Source organism: Schistocerca serialis, chromosome 1, assembly GCF_023864345.2.
Source record: "Schistocerca serialis cubense isolate TAMUIC-IGC-003099 chromosome 1, iqSchSeri2.2, whole genome shotgun sequence".
Lineage (NCBI taxonomy): Eukaryota > Metazoa > Arthropoda > Insecta > Orthoptera > Acrididae > Schistocerca > Schistocerca serialis.
In genome coordinates this window covers 1,204,929,096-1,204,953,642 of record NC_064638.1, presented here as the reverse complement: position 1 = coordinate 1,204,953,642, position 24,547 = coordinate 1,204,929,096, and the positions used below count along the sequence as shown (strand labels likewise).

Here is a 24,547-nt window from a genome sequence, read left to right as displayed (position 1 = left end):
ATTGCATGACACTTGATATTTTTAATTTTTTTTCCGTGTGTGTTGGGGAAATTACCCACTTACTATATGCAAAAATTCATCTAATAAGTAGAGGTAATTGAAACTAAGAAATTCTTTTAATTTCCTTTTAAATGCTACATGGCTATCTGTCAGACTTTTGATGCTATTAGGCCAAAGACTTTTGTGGCAGCATAATTTACCCCCTTCTGAGCCAAAGTTAGATTTAACCTTGAGTAGTGAAGATTATCCTTTCTCCTAGTGTTGCAGCCATGTACACTGCTATTACTTTTGAATTTGTTCGGATTGTTAATAACAAATTTCATAAGTGAATATATATATATATATATATATATATATATATATATATATATATATATATATATATATATATATTGTGAGGCTACAGTGAAGATCTCTAGCTCTTTAAATAAGTGTCTGCAGGATGATCTTGGATGAGCTCCAGCAATTATTCTGATTACACGCTTTTGTGCATTGAACACTCTTTTACTCAGTGATGAGTTACCCCAGAATATGATGCCATACGAAAGCAGAGAATGAAAATAGGCTAACTTACTGAGATGTATGTCGCCAAAATTTGCAATGACCCTAATAGCATAAGTAGCTGAACTCAAACGTTTCAGTAGATCTTCAGTGTGTTTTTTTCCAGTTCAACCCCTCATCAACGAATACACCTAGAAATTTTGAATATTCTACCTTAGGTACCGATTTCTGATCGAAGTCTATATTTATTAATGGTGTCATTCCATTTACATTGTGGAACTGTATGTACTGTGTTTTGTCAAAGTTTAATGAGAGCCCAATTACAGAGAACCACTTAATTAATTTCTGAAAAACATCGTTTATAATTTCACCAGTTAATTCTTGTCTGTTGGGTGTAATAGCTATACTTGTATCATCGGCAAAAAGTACCAGCTATGCATCTTCGTGAGAATAGAATGGCAAGTCATTAATATACACTCCTGGAAATGGAAAAAAGAACACATTGACACCGGTGTGTCAGACCCACCATACTTGCTCCGGACACTGCGAGAGGGCTGTACAAGCAATGATCACACGCACGGCACAGCGGACACACCAGGAACCGCGGTGTTGGCCGTCGAATGGCGCTAGCTGCGCAGCATTTGTGCACCGCCGCCGTCAGTGTCAGCCAGTTTGCCGTGGCATACGGAGCTCCATCGCAGTCTTTAACACTGGTAGCATGCCGCGACAGCGTGGACGTGAACCGTATGTGCAGTTGACGGACTTTGAGCGAGGGCGTATAGTGGGCATGCGGGAGGCCGGGTGGACGTACCGCCGAATTGCTCAACACGTGGGGCGTGAGGTCTCCACAGTACATCGATGTTGTCGCCAGTGGTCGGCGGAAGGTGCACGTGCCCGTCGACCTGGGACCGGACCGCAGCGACGCACGGATGCACGCCAAGACCGTAGGATCCTACGCAGTGCCGTAGGGGACCGCACCGCCACTTCCCAGCAAATTAGGGACACTGTTGCTCCTGGGGTATCGGCGAGGACCATTCGCAACCGTCTTCATGAAGCTGGGCTAGGGTCCCGCACACCGTTAGGCCGTCTTCCGCTCACGCCCCAACATCGTGCAGCCCGCCTCCAGTGGTGTCGCGACAGGCGTGAATGGAGGGACGAATGGAGACGTGTCGTCTTCAGCGATGAGAGTCGCATCTGCCTAGGTGCCAATGATGGTCGTATGCGTGTTTGGCGCCGTGCAGGTGAGCGCCACAATCAGGACTGCATACGACCGAGGCACACAGGGCCAACACCCGGCATCATGGTGTGGGGAGCGATCTCCTACACTGGCCGTACACCACTGGTGATCGTCGAGGGGACACTGAATAGTGCACGGTACATCCAAACCGTCATCGAACCCATCGTTCTACTATTCCTAGACCGGCAAGGGAACTTGCTGTTCCAACAGGACAATGCACGTCCGCATGTATCCCGTGCCACCCAACGTGCTCTAGAAGGTGTAAGTCAACTACCCTGGCCAGCAAGATCTCCGGATCTGTCCCCCATTGAGCATGTTTGGGACTGGATGAAGCGTCGTCTCACGCGGTCTGCACGTCCAGCACGAACGCTGGTCCAACTGAGGCGCCAGGTGGAAATGGCATGGCAAGCCGTTCCACAGGACTACATCCAGCATCTCTACGATCGTCTCCATGGGAGAATAGCAGCCTGCATTGCTGCGAAAGGTGGATATACACTGCACTAGTGCCGACATTGTGCGTGCTCTGTTGCCTGTGTCTATGTGCCTGTGGTTCTGTCAGTGTGATCATGTGATGTATCTGACCCCAGGAATGTGTCAATAAAGTTTCCCCTTCCTGGGACAATGAATTCACGGTGTTCTTATTTCAATTTCCAGGAGTGTATTTGTCCATTGAATACCCGTTTATCATCTGCGTGTCTTCTTGGTGTAGCAATTTTAATGGCCAGTAGTGTATTTAATAATGTAACTCATTTGTAAAGAAATTGACGTTTGGAGTTGTGTTATATATGGGAGTTCGATTTTTTAAAGAATCGGAGTTTAGTGGTGTATAAGAACCGACAGAAGCAATGTGACCAGTGTGTGTGTGTGTGTGTGTGTGTGTGTGTGTAGTGTACAAAGGTGCAGTGTCAAGTTAATTTTCATTTTGAGGCTATAGAATTTTAGCATCAGAAATGGTACTTTGGCACGACTCTCGTCGCTGATGAGGACGTATTTGCGTGTTGCAGTGCTGCGCGACGAATTCCGTGCGGAGCCGAAGAACACGCGCGTCGCGCAGGGGGACACGGCGCTGCTGGAGTGCGGCCCCCCACGGGGTCATCCCGAGCCCTCAGTCACGTGGCGCAAGAACGGCCACCCGCTGGACCTCGACTCCAACAAGAGGTAAGCCGCACTCACTGGCGAGGCGCTAATTGTTCGAACTGAAACCTATCCACGTCTTCTTGTGATCACTCCTTTAGCAGCGGCACCAACTTCTTCATGAGCTGTTAGTTACTAATAAAAAAAAAGCTCTTCCCTTATGACCTAAAGAAATAAACTTTCACAAACTCTTATACACAGCAATTCCGTGGTGATGTTACCAACTTACGAGTATGATGGGCAAGGGTAAACATGTTTAAGGTAAGGGACCCTATGATACTACCGTCTGTTATACCATAACCTTACAAGGGAGCCTCCCCATCGCACCCCCCTCAGATTTAGTTATAAGTTGGCACAGTGGATAGGCCTTGAAAAACTGAACACAGATCAATCGAGAACACAGGAAGAAGTTGTGTGGAACTATGAAAAAATAAGCAAAATATACATACTGAGTAGTCCATGTGCAACATAGGCAACATCCAGGTGGACGTAAACCCCTGAGCGCCGTGGTCCTGTGGTTAGCGTGTGCAGCAGCGGAACGATAGGTCCTTGGTTCAAGTCTTCCCTCGGGAGAAAATTTTAATTTTTTATTTTCAGACAATTATCAAAGTTCAGGCACTCACATAAAATCAACTTCGCTCTCCAAAATTCCAGGACATGTTCAGATTTGCTTGGACATATGCAGGATTTGACGGTCTACACAAGGAAAAATTTGAAAAGGTTAAAAACATATTTTGACAGAGCACAGACAAAACTGTGCGTCTGTGAACCTGTTGCATTCTTTTGTTGCAGTTTATGTGACAAACTCTTATATTTTAATCACTTTTTTGGGAGTGATTATCACATCCACAAGAAAACCTAAATCGGGCAAGGTAGAAGAATCTTTTTACCCATTCGCCAAGTGTACAAGTTAGGTGGGTCGACAACATATTCCTGTCATGTGACGCACATGCCGTCGCCAGTGTCGTATAGAATGTATCAGACGTGTTTTCCTGTGGAGGAATCGGTTGACCTATGACCTTTCAATCAAATGTTTTTGGTTTCCATTGGACAGGCACGTCCTTTCAGCTACTAATCGCACGGTTTTGCGGTGCGGTCGCGAAACACAGACACTAAACTTATTACACTGAACAGAGACGTCAATGAACGAACGGACAGATCATAACTTTGCAAAAATAAAGAAAGTAAACTTTTCATTCCAGGGAAGATTTGAACCAAGGACCTCTCGCTCCGCAGTTGCTCACGTTAACCACGGGACCACGGCGCTCCTGAACTCGAATTCTCCTAGATGTTGCATATCTTGCACATGGACTACTCGGTTTGTATATTTTGCTTAGTTTTTTCATAGTTCCACACAACTTCCTGTTTTCTCGACTGATCTGTGTTCAGTTTCTCAAGGCCTATCCACTGTGCCAACTTATAACTAAATCTGAGGGGGGTGCGATGGGGAGGTTCCCCTGTTAGAGTTTGAGGCACGTTGTGAAATAAAAGTATCTTGTTAAAGCAATTATGGTATAAAGCAACAGAGTAGTGGAATTTTGTTTAAATTGACCGTGAAATACGTAACGGAAGTAGTTTATCGGAAGTGAAAGTCAGAATTACGTAAATATTTAAACAGTAACAAACAATAATTTGGCTATCCACAGAGTCCAAATGATAATAACAACGGTCGCCAGCCTAATAAGGTGTAAGAATAAGTAACATTCTTATTCAAGAAACTGAAAATAAGTAACTTCAGTGGGCAATCACAGCCTATACTTTGTCACACGAGAGTGCAATGAACTCTGGCACCTGCATATGTTCACCTTAAAGAAAGTGCTAACAGTTATAAGAGAACATGGCTATTTGCATAATGGTAACAGAAAATGACATATACTTTTGCCTTCAAGGCTTGGTCAAACTGAATGGTCTCAATAATATTACTATCAATATTCACTGTAGAATCATATAATAGGCATAGGTTCAATATTACTTTTCAAACATCTTCCTATCTGACAAAAAATTGTAAATATAGTTCAAAGCAAAATTATGAACTGGTCATAGGTTAAGTCTCTCTCAACTAAGTACTTTTCTATTTAGAGTGAAAGTTAAATTTATTTCACTAAAAAACAATACTCTCACTGAATTTTGAATAAAAGAAGTTACTGTTTCCATTGATAGTGGTCTTTCTATTAATTGTTATTTATCATAAGCATAAAGGTTAACCTGTGGATCCTATTACACTATTAATATGCACTTTCAATACATAAGAGAAACAAGTGCTTAGCAAGCGTGAAGATATTACTTTCCACAATTGCAGTTTTCAACTCTTACTGCAGCAGAACACAACTTCATGTGGTTAGAAGACAATAGCTCACCTTTGATTGATTTTCAACAGGCTGCACTGTGATCATTTACTACGCACAACTTAATGATTCTCAGTTTTAAGAACTTTTAATTTTGAAGTTAGCAACAACATATTAATAAGCAGTTTTAATAGAAAAATTATTTTCTGCAAGCATCAGTTACTTTAACTCACTCTCTTGCCACATTAACTTTAACTTTCTTTTTACTATGTTCAAGAGGCATTAATTAGTAAAACATTGGGATTTAATGTTCTTTCAATGAGGACACTCAGTAATCACTTTAGCATGGGAAGGACCCTAAGTGGAAATGTGACAGAAGGATAAAAATTCAAGGTAGGTATAAGAGTTCGAGTATAAGTTACCTTATATTTGCGCACACTAAAACATCCGGTGAGCTGATCTTTCACCATACATTTCTACTATTTCTTGGTTCCTTTTCAGTGATGGCGCAATGTGGTGGTGACTACATGTTGGTAGGTGGATTTGCAGGTAGAATTGCTGGACTCTGTCACTTCTTGGTGGCGATGATAGATATCAATTCCAGAATAGTTCCAGCTCTTTATACATCCATCCGAGGCATTGGAAAGCGGCACGGAAAGCCTCTCTCGGCACCAGCACAATATACAACTTTTACATGGGCAGTTGACAGTTTGGTAGCTCGTCTCCGACTGACTCTTTGTTCCACCTTTTCTACCTAGGCCAACCACAATTTGCGCGCGCTACCCAATTCCGTTCCGGAGGGAAACCACAACACCTTTTACATACAAAATAACTAAGAACCCTAAGTGAAGGTCAGCAGTTTACATAACAGCAAACAAACATTTTAAATAAAACAGAACATTTGCACATATTGACATTTCTAAAAAAAAATTATTCAACCTCAAAGGTAACCAAAGAGATTATGTGAGAAAGACAAAACATATCATTTCCTCGTATTGTGCATATTACAGAGATTACACTTCATTACAGTATCGAATTAATCATACACTAATTACAGAACTTCAACGATGGGATGTTGAACAAAACAGAAAGCTAAATGAATCAACAAAAGGTATGTAGTGTCTAAGTTACGGTGTTACAACCCCGGTACGGAAACAACAGAGTCCAAAGTTCTGAGCGCACATCTTTCTGATACCTCTGGCATCTACATCTACATAGTACCGGTACTATTGTTGCTACGATTGTAGGATAGGCACTTTCAGCTGTGGACCAAAACAAGAAAAAAAAGTCCGATGTACATGGGCTCTAAAATGCGTAAAATGTCAAAAGGCTGAAAATGATTAGTTATTGTTATTTTGACGGACAACTGTAGGATTTTATTTAAAATTCAGAAAGCTGTGTTTTTACTTAAATGTTTATATTATTAGTTTTGTATTATTAATTAGACCTCTTTTTTATTTTTTAATGGACAGTTAATTATTCAATGATGTCCTGAATTCGAAATATTTTTGAAGAGTTCACAAAATTCCAGGGAACTTTTAGAAGTCCCCTGCGCTGGTCTCTGAAGATTTAGTCGGTCCGCTGCAACTCCGCTAAATAACATTCGGTGGACTGAAAACCTTATCTTGGGTTTACTTTCAAATACAGAAGCCTCGGAGACCGCACTACTGCGACTATAATATTCAGCTGACCTATGGATGTCCTTGCTGGACGCGTAGATTTTCACAAACATTACAACGGATTAATAATTCTCCCGATGAACTGACCGTGATAGCAGATTCGCCGATTGAGAAATCAATGTTCGAAAAGCCTGTGGCAATGCTCAGTAGGCACAAACTCATACTAGTGACTTTAGGATAAATAAAAATGCTATATACCTTGAAATTCAGAAATTCTGTTCTCTTGAAAAAGAATAAATCGAAATGAAATTGATCAGACTTCATTTTTGTAGAACCAATGACTTTAAATTATTATAAACCGCGATGGCGTCCAACAATAATATACGTTGTTGTTGTTGTGGTCTTCAGTCCTGAGACTGGTTTGATGCAGCTCTCCATGCTACTCTATCCTGTGCAAGCTTCTTCATCTCCCAGTACCTACTGCAACCTACATCCTTCTGAATCTGCTTAGTGTATTCATCTCTTGGTCTCCCTCTACGATTTTTACCCTCCACGCTGCCCTCCAATACTAAATTGGTGATCCCTTGATGCCTCAGAACATGTCCTACCAACCGATCCCTTCTGCTGGTCAAGTTGTGCCACAAACTTCTCTTCTCCCCAATCCTATTCAATACTTCCTCATTAGTTATGTGATCTACCCATCTACTCTTCAGCATTCTTCTGTAGCACCACATTTCAAAAGCTTCTATTCTCTTCTTGTCCAAACTATTTATCGTCCATGTTTCACTTCCATACATGGCTACACTCCATACAAATACTTTCAGAAACGACTTCCTGACACTTAAATCTATACTCGATGTTAACAAATGTCTCTTCTTCAGAAACGCTTTCCTTGCCATTGCCAGTCTACATTTTATATCCTCTCTACTTCGACCATCATCAGTTATTTTGCTCCCCAAATAGCAAAACTCCTTTACTACTTTAAGTGTCTCATTTCCTAATCTAATTCCCTCAGCATCATCCTACTTAATTTGACTACATTCCATTATCCTCGTTTTGCTTTTGTTGCAGGGGACTTCTAAAAGTTCCCTGGAATTTTGTGAACTCTTCAAAAGTATTTCGAACTTAGGACATAATATACGTATTTCACAAAATTGATACAGATCCCTATACGCGTCCGTACTAAATGAGCCTCCCTTGTTAACGAGATTCGGTGGGTAAAGCTCGTTTTACAATTCTAGGTCACGCACAATATCGACGACCGCATGATCGGCTATTGACTTTTGTTAGCATTCGATATGGGCCTTTCACAATATTTTATGCGCGGATACCGGAGATATACAAATTAAATAAAATGAGCTTAAGGCATTGTTGGCCGGCAGGCCCCATCCGGGGAAGTTTGCCCGCCGAGTGCAAGTCTTATTTCAGTCGACGCCACATTTTGTGACTTGCGTGTCGGTGATGAGGATGAAATGATGATGAGGACAACACAACACCCAGTCCACGAGTGGAGAAAATCTCCAACCCGACCGGGAATCGAACCCCGGCCCGCTAAATGGGAGGGAAGCACGTAAATCAGGCGGACGGAGATATACAAAAACACATCGTTGGAATGGTTTATTATAATTATTGCTGTAATAACGTGTCACAATAATGATTTATCTACAGTTAAAGCCTTCCTGTAAGAGTGCTCTCTAAGGAGTGAGTTATTATCGTCAGTAATTTACAAATTAAGAATGAAACACGCTTGCGTTATAATTTGCAGTAGGCCTGTGTCGTTTCAAGGTAATAGAGAACTGAAAACTTACAGACACATCACCATTGTCATTAAATGTCACTTAATAACACATCAACGACAAAAGCCTTCAAGATGAAACATGATAACCGAGAGCGGACTTAAACATCGCATAGGTACGTGCTAGCGTAATGAATAACGTCGTCATTTATGGAATCGAAAGTTGTTGGTTCCCTTCCCATTACATGGGAATTTCTTTTTTTACATGTTAGCGTTGTTAACGTGTCCTATTACTTTCTTATGAATGTAATAGAAGCGTGTTCAGCAATACTGGATGTTACTTACACTCACAATTAGTCTGATCTAAGAACGAAGGATGAAATAAATGTATAGCGATTTCCGAGTATGTGGTTAGGCAGAAACCTAAGAGGATCGCTTAAATTGCTGTTGCTGAAGCGAGCAGTAATAAAATTCATATTCTTCCTTCTGATACATATCTGCTTTTTATTTCTGAATTTGTGCCGCCTTTGGAGTGCTTAGACAACTTTAATTGCTGGGAGTGAAGCGGGGAGCATTAACATTCATATTCTCCCTTGTCACAAATATTTCGCTGTTTATTTACGAATGTGTGGAGTTTTCCGAGGATATGGTTAGGCAGGAACCTATGTGACAGCTTTGATTGCTGCGTCGGAACCGAGCAACAATAAAATTCATATTCTGCCTTTCCACTAATACTTGGCTCTTCATTTCCGAAAACGTGGCGATTTCCTATGTGTGTGGATTGTTTGGAACTTAGGAGTACAGCTTTAAATGCTGCAACTAAGACGTTCTGCAATAAAATTTGTATTTTTTTTCTTCTCACAAATATTCCGACTGTGTGGTTAGACAGGAACCTAACAAGGGAACCTCCCCGTCGCACCCGCCACAGATTTAGTTATAAGTTGGCACAGTGGACAGGCCTTGAAAAACTGAACACAGATCAATCGAGAAAACCGGAAGAAGTTGTGTGGAACTATGAAAAAAATTAGTAAAATATACAAACTGAGTAGTCCATGCGAAGATACGCAATATCAAGGACAATAGCTGTCACGGAGCGCCGTGGTCCCGTGGTTAGCGAGAGCAGCTACCAAAAGAGAGGTCCTAGGTTCAAGTCTTCCCTCGACTCAAAAGTTTAAATTTTTATTTTCAGTTTATGTGACAAACTCTTATGTTTTCATCACTTTTTTCGGAGTGGTTATCACATCCACAAGAAAACCTAAATCGGGCAAGGTAGAAGAATCTTTTTACCCATTCGCTAAGTGTACAAGTTAGGTGGGTCGACAACATATTCCTGTCATGTGACGCACATACCGTCACCAGTGTCGTATAGAATATATCAGATGTTTTCCTGTGGAGGATTCGGTTGAACTATGACCTTGCGATCAAATGTTTTCGGTTCTTATTGGAGAGGCACGTCCTTTCGTCTATTAATCGCACGGTTTTGCGGTAAGGTCGCAAAACACAGACACTAAACTTATTACAGTGAACAGAGACGTCAATGAACGAACGGACAGATCATAACTTTGCGAAAATAAAGAAAGTAAAATTTTCAGTCGAGGCAAGACTTGAACCAAGGACCACTCATTGCGCAGCTACTCACGCTAACCACGGGACCACGGGCTCCCTTTGCCGCAATTTCCTCGATGTTGCATATGTTACACATGGGCTAGTCAGTTTGTATATTTAACTAATTTTTTTCATAGTTCCACACAACTTCTTCCTGTTTTCTCGATTGACCTGTGTCCAGTTTTTCAAGGCCTATCCAAAGTGCCAACTTATAACTAAATCTGAGGGGGGTGCGATGGGGAGGTTCCCTTGTAAGAAGACAGCTTCAATTGCTACGAGTAAATCAAAGAACAATTATATTCATGTTCTTTCTCGTCACAAAGTCGATAGCCGATCATGCGGGCGTCGATATTGCACGTGACGCCGAAATAATGTCACGTTTGCGGAAACTGTTGTGAAACGAGCTTTACCCAGATCCAGTCTCCAATGAGAAGCGCTAGTCACAGGCGCTCTCGCAGTCAATAAAAAATTTTGACGTTACATTTCATACTGTCAGTAACTAGAGGAATTGTTTGTGTAAACCCAATATTCTTTGAAGTGAATAAAACGTATTCGATTGGAACATTCTCAAGAAAGGCTGTATTTCCTCAGTTCTATACCCCGGTTCCCACCAAAGTTTTTGTGAGGAGTTGTCCATAGTTGCATGGTGTCAGCCGGAACTGGTAAGGATCCCACATTTGCCCCACTATCAGCTAGTCTGATAATTGGCTGAATAGAACCGGGGCTGTACAATGGGCCGGATGTGGGGGAAGTCCACTCCACTCCCTCGGGTCAAGAGTGAAAAGATACAAAAAGAAAAAAGAATTAAAAGCTTAATTAACCCCGTTTTAATACGCAGAAATTTTGGATCATTCTTCTGAATACAGAGTTTACACCAATACACACAAGGTATGGACAGAGCATCGAGGGACATTATACTGAGTGCACTATCCGAAAATTACCTCGAGCAATTAAACAGAGAACCGACTCGTCGAGATAAATAAAGAACCGACTCGTCGAGATAACATCTTGGACCTACTGATAACAAACAGACCCGAACTTTTCGACTCTGTAAGCGCAGAACAGGGAATCAGTGATCGTAAGGCCGTTGCAGCATCCCTGACTATGGAAGTAAATAGGAATATAAAAAAGGGAGGAAGTTTATCTGTTCAGCAAGAGTAATATGAGACAGATTTCAGACTGCCAAACAGATCAAAACGAAAATTTCTGTTCCGACACTGACAATGTTGAGTGTTTATGGAAAAAGTTCAAGGCAATTGTAAAATGCGTTTTAGACAGGTACGTGCCGAGTAAAACTGTGAGGGACGGGAAAAACCCGCCGTGGTTCAAAAACAAAGTTTGGAAAATACTGCGAAAGCAAAGAGCTTCACTGCAAATTTAAACGCAGCCAAAACCTCTCAGACAAACAAAGCTAAACGATGTCAAAGTTAGCGTAAGGAGGGCTATGGGTGAAGCGTTCAGTGAATTCGAAAGTAAAACTCTATGTACCGACTTGACAGAAAATCCTAGGAAGTTCTGGTCTTACGTTAAATCAGTAAGTGGATCGAAACAGCATATCCAGACACTCTTGGATTATAATGACATTGAAACACAGGATGACACGCGTAAAGCTGAAATACTAAACACCTTTTACCAATGCTGATTCACAGAGGAAGACCGCACTGCAGTTCCTTCTCGAAATCCTCGCACGAACGAAAAAATGGCTGACATCTAAATAAGTGTCAAAAGGAACAGAAAAGCAACTGAAATCACTCAACAGAGGAAAGTCCACTGGACCTGACGGGATACCAATTCGATTCTACACAAAGAACTTGCCCTCCTTCTAACAGCCGTGTACCGCAGGTCTCTAGAGGAACAGAAGGTTCCAAATGATTGGAAAAGAGCACAGGCAGTTCCAGTTTTCAAGAAGGGTCGTCGAGCAGATGCGCAACTGTAGGCCTATATCTCTGACATCGATCTATTGTAGAATTATAGAACATGGTTTTTGCTCGCGTATCATGTCATTTCTGGAAACCCGGAATCTACCCTGTAGGAATCAACACGGATTCCCGAAACAGCGATCGTGTGAGACCCAACTCGCTTTATTCGTTCATGAGACCCAGAAAATATTAGATACAGGCTCCCAGGTAGATGCCATTTTCCTTGACTTCCGGAAGGCGTTCGATACTGTTCCGCACTTTGGCCTGATAAACAAAGTAAGAGCCTAGGGAATATCAGCTGTGTGGCTGGATTGAAGAGTTATTAGCAAACAGAACACAGCATGTTGTTCTCAATGGAGAGTCGCCTACAGACGTTAAAGTAACGTCTGGCGTGCCTCAGGGGAGTGTTATGGGATCATTGCTTTCCACAATATATATAAATGACCTAGTAGATAGTGTCGGAAGTTCCATGCGGCTTTTCGCGGATGATGCTGTAGTATACAGAGAAGTTGCAGCATTAGAAAATTGTAGCGAAATGCAGGAAGATTTGCAGCGGATAGGCACTTGGTGCAGGGAGTGGCAACTGACCCTTAACATAGACAAATGTAATGTATTGCGAATACATAGAAAGAAGGATCCTTTATTGTAGGATTATATGATAGCGGAACAAACACTGGTAGCAGTTACTTCTGTAAAATATCTGGGAGTATGCGTGCGGAACGATTTGAAGTGGAATGATCATATAAAATTAATTGTTGGTAGGGCGGGTACCACGTTGAGATTCATTGGGAGAGTCCTTAGAAAATATAGTCCATCAACAAAGGAGGTGGCTTACAAAGCACTCGTTCGACCTATACTTGAGTATTGCTCATCAGTGCGGGATCCGTACCAGGTCGGGTTGACGGAGGAGATAGAGAAGATCCAAAGAAGAGCGGCGTGTTTCGTCACAGGGTTATTTGGTAAGCGTGATAGCGTTACGGAGTTGTTTAACAAACTCAAGTGGCAGACTGTGCAAGAGAGGCGCTCTGCATCGCGGTGTAGCTTGCTGTCCAGGTTTCGAGAGGGTGCGTTTCTGGATGAGGTATCGAATATATTGCTTCCCCCTACTTATACCTCCCGAGGAGATCACGAGTGTAAAATTGGAGAGATTCGAGCGCGCACGGAGGCTTTCCGGCAGTCGTTCATCCCGCGAACCATACGCGACTGGAACAGGAAAGGGAGGTAATGACAGTGACACGTAAAGTGCCCTCCGCCACACGCCGTTGGGTGGCTTGCGGAGTATAAATGTAGATGTAGATACTATATGTATACCTTATTATTTAGACACCGGACTTCTTTCTTCAGAAACAGCCTAGGGTGTTCGACGGCATGAACACTAAGAAACCTATTGCACAGCTAGGAAGCGCTGGCATACCATTTCAGCTCTTTGTAAAGACATAAAATGGAAGTATTCAGACGTCTGGAGACAAATATGTTTATTCCAAACCAATAATAGCCCAATTTTTAGTGAAGTAATTAGCCGTGAGTGGTTACTGCATTTACTGCAGTAACAACAGAACAGCGCATACAATACCTTTCGCTTCGAAGGAATCAAATAGATGCTCGATCGGTGGACAGGAATCAGGTAGAAGCTTGATGCCAATTGGTGGAACGGTGGGTGTGCGGGTGTTCTGGTCTGGCAGGCGTTTTTAACTCGCCACAAAGTGATTACTCGAGGATGAATGGAAGAGATTATTTTCCAGTGAGGTGTAGCGAGGCGCTCGTGGCGTGTTGCAGGCTTCGGCTGGTGGACGGCGGCAACATGGCCATCACGGACGTGCGTCAGAGCGACGACGGACGCTACCAGTGCGTCGCCAGGAACTCGGCCGGCGTCCGCGAGTCCGCCATAGCACAGCTCCGGGTGCACGGTAAGTTCTCTACTCACCTCTCCTGCTCGTCCTCTGCTTTTTCCCCGATATCGTTGAAGGCAGCGGTGTCCAACTGAGGCTAATTACCCCCTGAGGGGTAAAATTAAAATTTTTTGTGAGGGTAAAAATAAAAGAGTTCCATTGTGTTTCGGTCTCAAAACTGTACTGTAATACTGATTACATAAGTTACCAATAATTAAAACAGCATTAAACTGTGACATTTCCTCGAATATAGAAAGAATTCTAAAAAAGATATCATATCAAAAGTATTTTTCGTCCGCCAGCCAAGCGCTTGTTGGCTCTCTTAAGGTTGAGTTGGGTTTGAGGAAGTCCGGTGTGTACAAGATCCCTTGCCACTGTGGGAAGGCTTATATTGGCCACACAATCCGAAACATTCAGGACCGATGTGTTGAGCACCAAGCGGCACAAACGATTGCTTCAGCCTGAGAAATCTGCAGTGGTGGAGCACTGTCTCACCGAGGGACATAGAATGCTGTATGACGAGACACGAATGGTTTGCCCTTGCATCTCGCTATTGGGACTGTGTTTTAAAAGAATCCATAGAGATTCGTATATCTGAATCTTGTTAATAGAGACAAGGGTTACCTTTTAAGTAAGACTTGGAACCTGGTGTTATCAGACATTAAAAAACTACGATCTGGCCGGCCGGAGTGGCCAAACGGTTCTAGGCGCTACAGTCTGAAACCGCGCGACCGCTACGGACGCAGGTTCGAATCCTGCCTCGGGCATAGATGTGTGTGATGTCCTTAGCTTAGTTAGGTTTACGTAGTTCTAAGTTCTAGGGGACTGATGACCTTTTGATAGCGATATCTCGACTTCGCCTGTTTCCACCACTGGCGGCGCGGTACGTTTACTTGCGCTAGAGGGCAGTTACGGCACCTTCTCGCGCACGCGTTGTGGGCCTTCTGCGGCCTATATAGGGCCGCTGAGAAGTCAGTTCCGGTGATCTCATCCCCTTCCCCCACCTCCTCCTTTTCCTTGAAAGGATACGGATCCTGTACACCTCCCGTAAACTCGACCCTCCTCACCCGCTCGTCTCCCCGATCCTCACCCACCCCCGCCCACTGCCGCGCCTGTATTCCCATGTCCCACCCGGTCTCCATCTCTCAACCCTCCTTACCCTCTCCCAAGGTGGCTTCCGCCAGCTCCCCCTCCCTGATGATGTCCTCCTCCCCTGCATCTACCCCTCCTATCAACTTTGATCCTCCCCCCCCCCCACCTCCTGTGTCCTTTCCTTTAGGCACCCTCCCTCCCCCCCTTTCCCTTCCCTTCTCTTTCCTTTCCCCCCCTCCCTCCTACCCTCTCCCCCGGACTTCCCCTCCCCCTTCCTCCCTCCTTTGCCCATGGCATCTCTGCTCTCCCCTCTCCCATTTCCCCTTCCTCCTCCACCACCTCCTCTCTTGGCAGGTCCACGGACTCGTACACGCTCAGTGAACATTCGCGCGCCGGAGATCATCGCCATCAGTGTTTAGTGTGTGTGCATCGTTTTGTGTTTCGTGCAGTTACAACTCAACTGTTCACATGTGCCGTCGCCGTTCTCCGTGTTTTGTGCGCCGTGTCTCCAAGTGTTAGTGTTTTTTTCGTCCAACGTGAACGGCTTCTTGTTTCTTGTTTTTTTTTGTATCTCCATTTTTTTGCCCGCCGTTTTTTGTATTGTATATATCACCTCTCTGTCATGTTTATTGTTCCACTTAAGGCTGAAGAGCAGCGTACTATGCTGCTGACAGCCCGCCTGTATAGGTGTTTAAAATTACAATGAAGGAAACAAAGAAATCAGTTCCGGCCTGCCTGTACTACAGGTTTCAAAATAACAATAAAGAAAAAAAAAATCAGTTCCGGCAAGATCGTGCACCAGCACTCTCACCTGAAGTTGGCGGCCAGTTGGACCGCTGAAATATTGTGTCAAGATGACGTCATGATCCGGCTGCAGATTCGAGAAGAATATTATCAATTATTACGCCGGGAAAGCCTTCGTAATCACAAACTGTGACACATGCAATCTCACCCTTGCATACATCACTATTAAAATTATCTGTCTCTGCACAACTTCTGAAGTCTTCGTGAAGCGTAAGATATACATAAGAAAACCATTTTACTTATCTTATTTTTCTAATCGTGTTGTTGGCTGCAGTTACTGCGTCTAGGGGTACATTCTTGCGGCTGAAATTTTGATTTATAACGTTGTGCGTTCCTGATGACTAAATAACTGATGAAGATTTGCCTGTATTATTCTTGAATTTTATTCTTTGTCACATTTTTCAATATCACATCGTCTTTACACTTTACACTTCTATCACACGGCATATTATATTATTAATGACACAGTCAAATGCACGTCTGATTCCATCCGTTCCAGAGAGTTAACAAAGCGAAAGAATTTACGTACTTTCTTTACAAAAGAAGAATCAGCGCCAAGTTATAACAATATTTTATAAATGAATCCAGAAATAAATTTAATAATTAGCGTTGGATTGTGCAAATAATATTATGAATTTTAAATATGCCAGATATTTCGTAATTGTAAATATTTCTAAAAGAAGAATAATTTTAAACGTACATACAGAGTGTAACAAATTAATTTCTTTTTATACAATATAGCCTGAAATATAATACATCGTGTACAAAATCAAATGAAATTCTTTTAGTGAAACTGCTGAGATAAATTTAACCTATACAACATTCGGAAATACTTCTATGGTATCGCCTATTTCTACAGGGTGAGTCACCTAACGTTACCGCTGGATATATTTCGTAAACCACATCAAATACTGACGTACCGATTCCACAGACCGAATGTGAGGAGAGGGGCTAGTGTAATTGTTTAATACGAACCATACAAAAATGAACGGAAGTATGTTTTTTAACACAAACCTACGTTTTTTTAAATGGAACCACGTTAGTTTTGTGAGCACATCTGAATATATAAAGAAATACGTAAACAGTGCCGTTTGTTGCATTGTAAAATGTTAATTACATCCGGAGATATTGTAACCTAAAGTTGACGCTTGAAACATTGTCCTCACTTCATTGCAGGGGCCCAAACAGCTGCAACATACATTGCGTTTCTACAGAATGATCTGCCAACGTTGCTCGAAAATGTCCCACTGGAAACGCGTCGACGTATGTGGTATCAGCATGATGGTGCACCTGCACATTCCGCAATTAACACTAGGCTGACCCTTGACAGGATGTTCGACGGGCGTTTCATAGGACGTGGAGGACGCATAAATTGGCCAGCCCGTTCTCCTGATCTTACACCTCTGGACTTCTTTCTGTGGGGTACGTTAAAGGAGAATGTGTACCGTGATGTGCCTACAACCCCAGAGGATATGAAACAACGTATTGTGGCAGCCTGCGGCGACATTACACCAGATGTACTGCGGCGTGTACGACATTCATTACGCCAGAGATTGCAATTGTGTGCAGCAAATGATGGCCACCACATTGAACATCTATTGGCCTGACATGTCGGGACACACTCTATTCCACTCCGTAATTGAAAACGGAAACCACGTGTGTACGTGTACCTCACCCCTCATGGTAATGTACATGTGCGTCAGTGAAAAAGACCAATAAAAAAGTGTTAGCATGTGGACGTAATGTGCTGTTCCAGTCTCTTTTGTACCTAAGGACCATCAGCGTTCCCTTTGGATCCCTACGTAATTCGTTGCTCTCCGATACACACGATCGAACAGCGGAGGAGTGGTACTCAAGCGTCAACTTTAGGTTACAATATCTCCGGATGTAATTAACATTTTACAATGCAACAAACGGAACTGATTACGTATTTGTTTATATGTTCAGATGTGCTAAAAAAACTAACGGGGTTCCATTTAAAAAAACGTAGGTTTGTGTTAAAAAACATACTTCCGTGCATTTTTTTATTGTTTGTAGTAACCAATTACACTAGCCCCTCTCCTCACGTTCGGTCTGTGGAATCGATTCGTCAGTATTTGATGTGGTTTACGAAATAATTCCAGCGGTAATGTTAGGTGACTCACCCTGTATAAAGAAAGGCGATGCTAGAAGAGGGTGACCCATTACACACAGGATAGTGGAACGTCGTCTTTCTCTCATAGTGCCCCACTTAGACATTCTTTGTACTTTGTACCATGCATCTATGGCGCTAAAATGTAGAGATATGCATCACGTAAGTTCAAACATCTCATGAAAAGCTTTTGATGCTGCTGAGCAACACTCATACAATAATTTTTCAATGAACACACCGCCATTTGACTGTATTGTTGTCTATTTAATTACAACCCAGGCTCGGCCTTTTATGTCATTTTCAAGTGACTGAGTTAATTTTATTAACATATGTCATGCAATACTTGTTAATGACATAAACTCAATCACTTGAAAATGACATAAAAGGCCAAAACCTCGGTCGTAATTAAATAAACAACAATACAATAAAATGGCGGTGTGTTCATTTCACAATCATGAAAATACCTTCTCCGAATTGCTGGTAGTTTCCGCAGTAGACCAGAAATTGCTTCATTGGAAGAGACAGACGAAGTAATTGGCAGCGGAACACAGCAGTAACTATACTGTAGTTCCTAGACATTATTGACATTATTATTATTATTATTATTATTATTAGTGGTATTGGTCATACACAAAGCATTGGCAGCCTGAAGTATTCCAGTTTCTGCCAGTTCAGAAATAAAGATCCCAGCAATCAAGTGGTTTACGAACATTAACTATAATACATACGTTTTAATTTGGTTGATATTAAGCGGGGTTTGCAAAAGTGCCGGTAAAGCACGTGTCGCTAGGGAGAGGAATGATGCAGAAGCAGCTTGTTTTGTAACAAGTGGCTATCCTTAATGTGAGTACGAGTTGTAGTTAGTACTCGCGATTCTCGGAGAACTGTATCTTCATTCTATAAAAATGTTGTTAGAAACGACTCATTAATTCGATGTTTAATGAAACACAATAATATCACTTATCTTTCGTCATTTAAAAATAAAAGTGTTCAAAGAGAAAATTCTGTTCCATTCTTAAGGTTTAGTTTGGCACTAATGCTAAGGATATCGGGGCCGGGTGGGGGGGGATAGGGTGGGGGGTTCGGGCTACTAGCTAATATCTAATTGCACTGAGGGGTAATAGTCTCAAAAAGGCTGCGAACCACTGATTTAACGCAACTGGCCAGATGGTTTCTTTGAAAGGGCATATACGGTCTCCGCCCCAATCTCACCTTGTGCTCTGTCGACTACACGTTAAAACCACATCTCCTTTTTTCATCCACTCGTTCCTGTGCACTGTTGTTCCGCCCATCGCAGTATACGCCGGTCATTTTCTGTAAATGTGCTCCTCCATAGCTCAGTAAAGTAATACTATTTAATAGCCGACTATCGATTATTTAGCACAGTCGATGGTGAACACTAGCAACAACACCTTTGGCCGTAACCTATATTGATAATGCATAATTTCAATAATTTTATACAGAAGATATGCTTATAACAACAACACTAAATTGCTAATCACCTGCTGATCCCACAAATGTGTTTTCAACTTCATGTAAGAAGTCCACATTTCGAATGTTGTTACCACTTAAATTCAGCACCCCATATTTTGCTACCGTGAATTTAGTGTCTATAACGACTAAAGACCCTATTAAGATGATAGGATTCATGGGACACCTAGTCCGTTGGCTAATCCCAAAATTATGTCAAGTGGAAGGAGAGGCGTTATAGTGCAATATCACAATACTGTTACACGACCCTTTTGAATACTAATGCTAGGCAACAAAAGACATGTTTTACACAAACAACTGTAAACTAAATGCATCAAGTCAGTTGTCATTAATAAATTACAAACTGGTTATATACAAACTTTCGCTGCTTGGGAGGACCCCAATGGAAAATGAATGACAATGAAACTTCGTGGAAACATTTCTAAGGACATAAACTACACTAAACTTCTACCGAACAGGCCATGAAGGCCCAACGGTACCGACCGGCCGCCGTGTCATCCTCACCCCATAGGCGTCACTGGATGAAGATATGGATGGACATGTGGTGAGCACACCGCTCTCCCAGCCGTTTGTCAGTTTCCGAGACCGGAGCCGCTACTTCTCAATCAAGTAGCTCCTCAGTTTGTCTGACAAGGGCTGAGTCCACCCCGCTTGACAACAGCGCTCGGCAGACAGTATGGTCATCCATCCAAGTGCTAGCCCACCCCCACAGCGCATAACTTCGGTTATCTGAAGCGAACGGATGTTACCACTGCGGTAAGGCCTTTGGCATTTCTGAGAACATGCGGAAAAGAAATAAAGATTGATGCACTGAAAGAAACACATTTTAATTTCCACATGAGAAGGTAAGATTTGTTAATTGCATACCATGTTCACGTTACACGTTACAAACGTTGCTCAGTGTGACAACCTGGAATCGGACTAGGGATTCCATTCGAATGGTGCATCATGAAATGTTCAACTGTCGTGACAACCTTCAACACTGTCTCCTCAGAAACTGACGGGCTCCCGCTCCTTTGTTCGTCGTGAATTTTGGTCCGACCAGCTGCAAACTCTCTACACCACTTACGAACATTTTTGACATCCATGCACGACTCACCATACACTTCCGTCAATTGGCGATGGATTTCAATCGGCACAGTGCCCTTTGCGTTCAAAAACCGAATTACTGCGCACAATTCGCACTTGGCGTTAACATCCAACTGGAGCTCCATTCTCAACGGCTGCCAAGCCAAGACTGAGCGCCTCAGCGCGGCGTGCGCATGTTTACACACAGCGCGTGAAGCACTCTTCATAACAGTGTGACCAACTGCCACACAAACAGAGTTCTGTACTTATAAAAAAATAGGAGACCTTACTTTTGGGATTACCTTCTTATTTACGTACCAAACAAACAAAACTTTCACATAATTGTGACACCTCTAACGATTGCGAATAATATAATGAACAGTCACTAAGATCAGTGAAAATAAAGGCTTAAATATTGCATATTTTCGTACATAGTAACAGCTGGATGAGGTAGTAAATTAAATATGTGTATCGCATACGTTACTTAGCTTGTCTCGATCTGATACTTTACATTATACAGCAAAAAAAAATGTCCTTTGAGAACTACTCCTTGTTGGAGCACTGCTTCGACATCTTGAACCTGTTTAATGAAATGTCTGGCGTTGTCGCTTCTCTTCGGAATTACTTTACAGTGCATTTTATTCCGAACTTCCTGACAGATTAAATCTGTGTGCCCGGCCGAGACTCGAACTCGCGAACCTTGCCTTTCGCGGGCGATTGCTCTACCGACTTAGCTACCCTAGCATGATTCACGAGACCTCCTCACAACCGTAATTCTGCCAGTACCTCGTCTCCTACCTTTCGACTCTCGGTCCGCCGGAAAGTTTCGTATCAGCGCACACTCCACTGCAGAGTGAAAATTTCATTCTGCATTTTATTTTATTTGTGAGTGTTACTTTTTTTAAGAACTGGAGTGTGGTAGCGTTAGATTACGACGTTTGTTTTGTGTAGACTGGTAGCTTAGGGACACGCAAGTCTCGTAAGTGGCGTCAAATTGAAAGACTTGCACTCGGTCATTGAACCACAAGTAATAATTATAATACACTACTGGCCATTAAAATTGCTACACCAGGAGGTTACGTGCTACAGACGCGAAATTTAACCGACAGGAAGAAGATGCTGTGATATGCAAATGATTAGCTTTTCAGAGCATTCACACAAGGTTGGCGCCGGTGGCGACACCTACAACGTGCTGACATGAGGAAAGTTTCCAACCTATTTCTCATACACAAACAGCAGTTGTCCGGCGTTGCCTGGTGAAACGTTGTTGTGATGCCTCGTGTAAGGAGGAGAAATGCGTACCATCACGTTTCCGACTTTGATAGAGGTCGGATTGTAGCCTATCGCGATTGCGGTTTTTTCGTATCGCAGCATTGCTACCCGCGTTGGTCGAGATCCAATGACTGTTAGCAGAATATGGATCCCAACGGCCTCGTATCACCAGCAGTGGAGAAGACAGGCATCGTATCCGCATGGCTGTAACGGATCGTGCAGCCACGTCTCGATCACTGACTCAACAGATGGGGACGTTTGCAAGACAACAACCATCTGCACGAACAGTTCGACGACGTTTGCAGCAGCATGGCCTATCAGTTCGGAGACCATGGCTGCGGTTACCCTTGACGCCGCATCACAGACAGGAGCGCATGCGATGGTGTACTCAGCGACGAACCAGGGTGCATGAATGGCAAAACGTCATTTTTTCGGATGAATCGAGGTTCTGTTTACAGCATCATGATGGTCGCATCCGTGTTTGGCGACATCGCGGTGAACGCACATCGGAAGCGTGTATTCGTCATCTCCATACCGGCGGATCACCCGGCGTGATGGTATGGGGTGCCATTGGTTACACGTCTCGGTCACCTCTTGTTCGCATCGACGGCACTTTGAACAGTGGACGTTACATTTCAGATTTGTTACGACCCGTGACTCTACCCTTCATTCACCGAGCGAGGTGGCGCAGTGGTTAGACACTGGACTCGCATTCGGGAAGACGACGGTTCAATCCCACGTCCGGCCATCCTGATTTAGGTTTTCCGTGATTTCCCTAAATCGCTCCAGGCAAATGCCAGGATGGTTCCTTTCAAAGGGCACAGCCCTAATCCGATGAGACCGATGACCTCGGTGTCTGGTCTCCTTCCCCAAACAACCCAACCCCAACCCCTACCCTTCATTCGATCCCTGCGAAACCCTACATTTCAACAGGATAATGCACGACCGCATGTTGCAGGTCCTGTACGGGCCTTTCTGGATACAGAAAATGTTCGACTGCTGCCCTGGCCAGCACATTCTCCAGATCCCTCACCAACTGAAAACCTCTGGTCAATGGTGGCCGAGCAACTGTCTCGTCACAATACGCCAGTCACTACTCTGGATGAACTGTGGTATCGTGTTGAAGCAGCATGGGCAGCTGTACCTGTACACGCCATCCAAGCTCTGTTTGACTCAATGCCCAGGCGTATCAAGGCCGTTATTACGGCCAGAGGTGGTTGTTCTGAGTACTGATTTCTCAGGATCTATGCACCCAAATTGCGTGAAAGTGTAATCACATGTCAGTTCTAGTATAATGTAATTGTCCAATGAATACCAATTTATCATCTGCATTTCTTCTTGGTGTAGCAATTTTAATGGCCAGTAGTGTACGTAACGCGAGAGCTAATACGCGCCTGCAGCGTAGTCCCGTAGCGTCAGAAGCCTGATTTAGGAGGGAGGGTGAACAAGCCTCGCGCGGGGTGGGACTGTCCGTGTCTGGACGTGCCGATGCAAAAGCCCCGCCGTCACACGTCGTGGCCCCAGCAAGCCGCAAATCCAGTGGCGCCGTCACCACAGGCTGTCCAGCCGGGCCGTCGAGGACCACGAGTGGAGGGGAGCGCGCGTGTAAATGACGGCTCTGCAGGTAATTAGGGGGGTGGCGCGCTTTTAAAAGCCGGCAGCGTGACGCGATTATGCCGGCCGACAAGCTTTGTCCCTCAGAGGGCGCGGGTCAGCAGGGACGAGGGCCGCAGCCGGTACCGCTGTGTGCGGGCCGAAGGCACGTCACGTCGCTTCGTCCCTCACAAGTGACTGCATTGCGAGGATGTAACAGATACATCTACGTCTATCATCGTACAGTGAGAGTGTTTGTATGTGTGTCACCACAGTCTGGTACATACAGTCGCGACACTCTTCGGTGCAAAAGCTGCCACCATTTGACAGATGGAGCGACACTAGCGCCTCTGGCGTTGAGAAAGCAAACATTAAAATCTTTCGTAAGGTTAATGCTTGTTTTATCTACTTAACTCCAATCCCAAAGACAGCAGGTGTTGACAGATGTGAAAATCACCGAACCATTGTATGATTATATGATAGCGGAACAAACACTGGTAGCAGTTACTTCTGTAAAATATCTGGGAGCATGCGTACGGAACGATTTGAAGTGGAATGATCATATAAAATTAATTGTTGATAAGGCGGGTGCCAGGTTGAGATTCATTGGGACAGTCCTTAGAAAATGTAGTCCATCAACAAAGGAGGTGGCTACAAAACATTCGTTCGACCTATACTTGAGTATTGCTCATCAGTGTCGGATCCGTACCAGGTCGGGTTGACAGAGGAGATAGAGAAGATCCAAAGAAGAGCGGCGCGTTTCGTCACAGGGTTATCTGGTAAGCGTGATACCATTACGGAGATGTTTAGCAAAATCAAGTGGCAGACTCTGCAAGAGAGGCGCTCTGCATCGCGGTGTAGCTTGCTGTCCAGGTTTCGAGAGGGTGCGTTTCTGGATGAGGTATCGAATATATTGCTTCCCCCTACTTATACCTCCCGAGGAGATCACGAATGTAAAATCAGAGAGATTCGAAGGCTTTCCGGCAGTCGTTCTTCCCGCGAACCATACGCGATTGAAACAGGAAAGAGAGGTAATGACAGTGGCACGTAAAGTGCCCTCCGCCACACGCCGTTGGGTGGCTTGCGGAGTGTAAATGTAGATGAACCATCAGTTTAATAAGTAACAGTTGCAAAATACTAACGCGAATAAGAATGCTCAAGATTAGATGGGT

The 24,547-nt window shown here is 43.5% G+C and overlaps 1 protein-coding gene across 1 annotated transcript in view; it reads left to right on the top strand.

The window, feature by feature from the left end:
• Positions 1-2,717: 2,717 nt before the first annotated feature.
• Positions 2,718-24,547, top strand: part of LOC126456603 (protein sax-3-like) — a 117,430-nt gene continuing 95,600 nt past the window's right edge. The window contains exons 1-2 of the mRNA XM_050092350.1: positions 2,718-2,896; positions 13,812-13,942. Of these exons, the coding sequence (XP_049948307.1) occupies positions 2,718-2,896; positions 13,812-13,942 (310 nt within the window). The remainder of the gene's footprint in view (positions 2,897-13,811; positions 13,943-24,547) is intronic.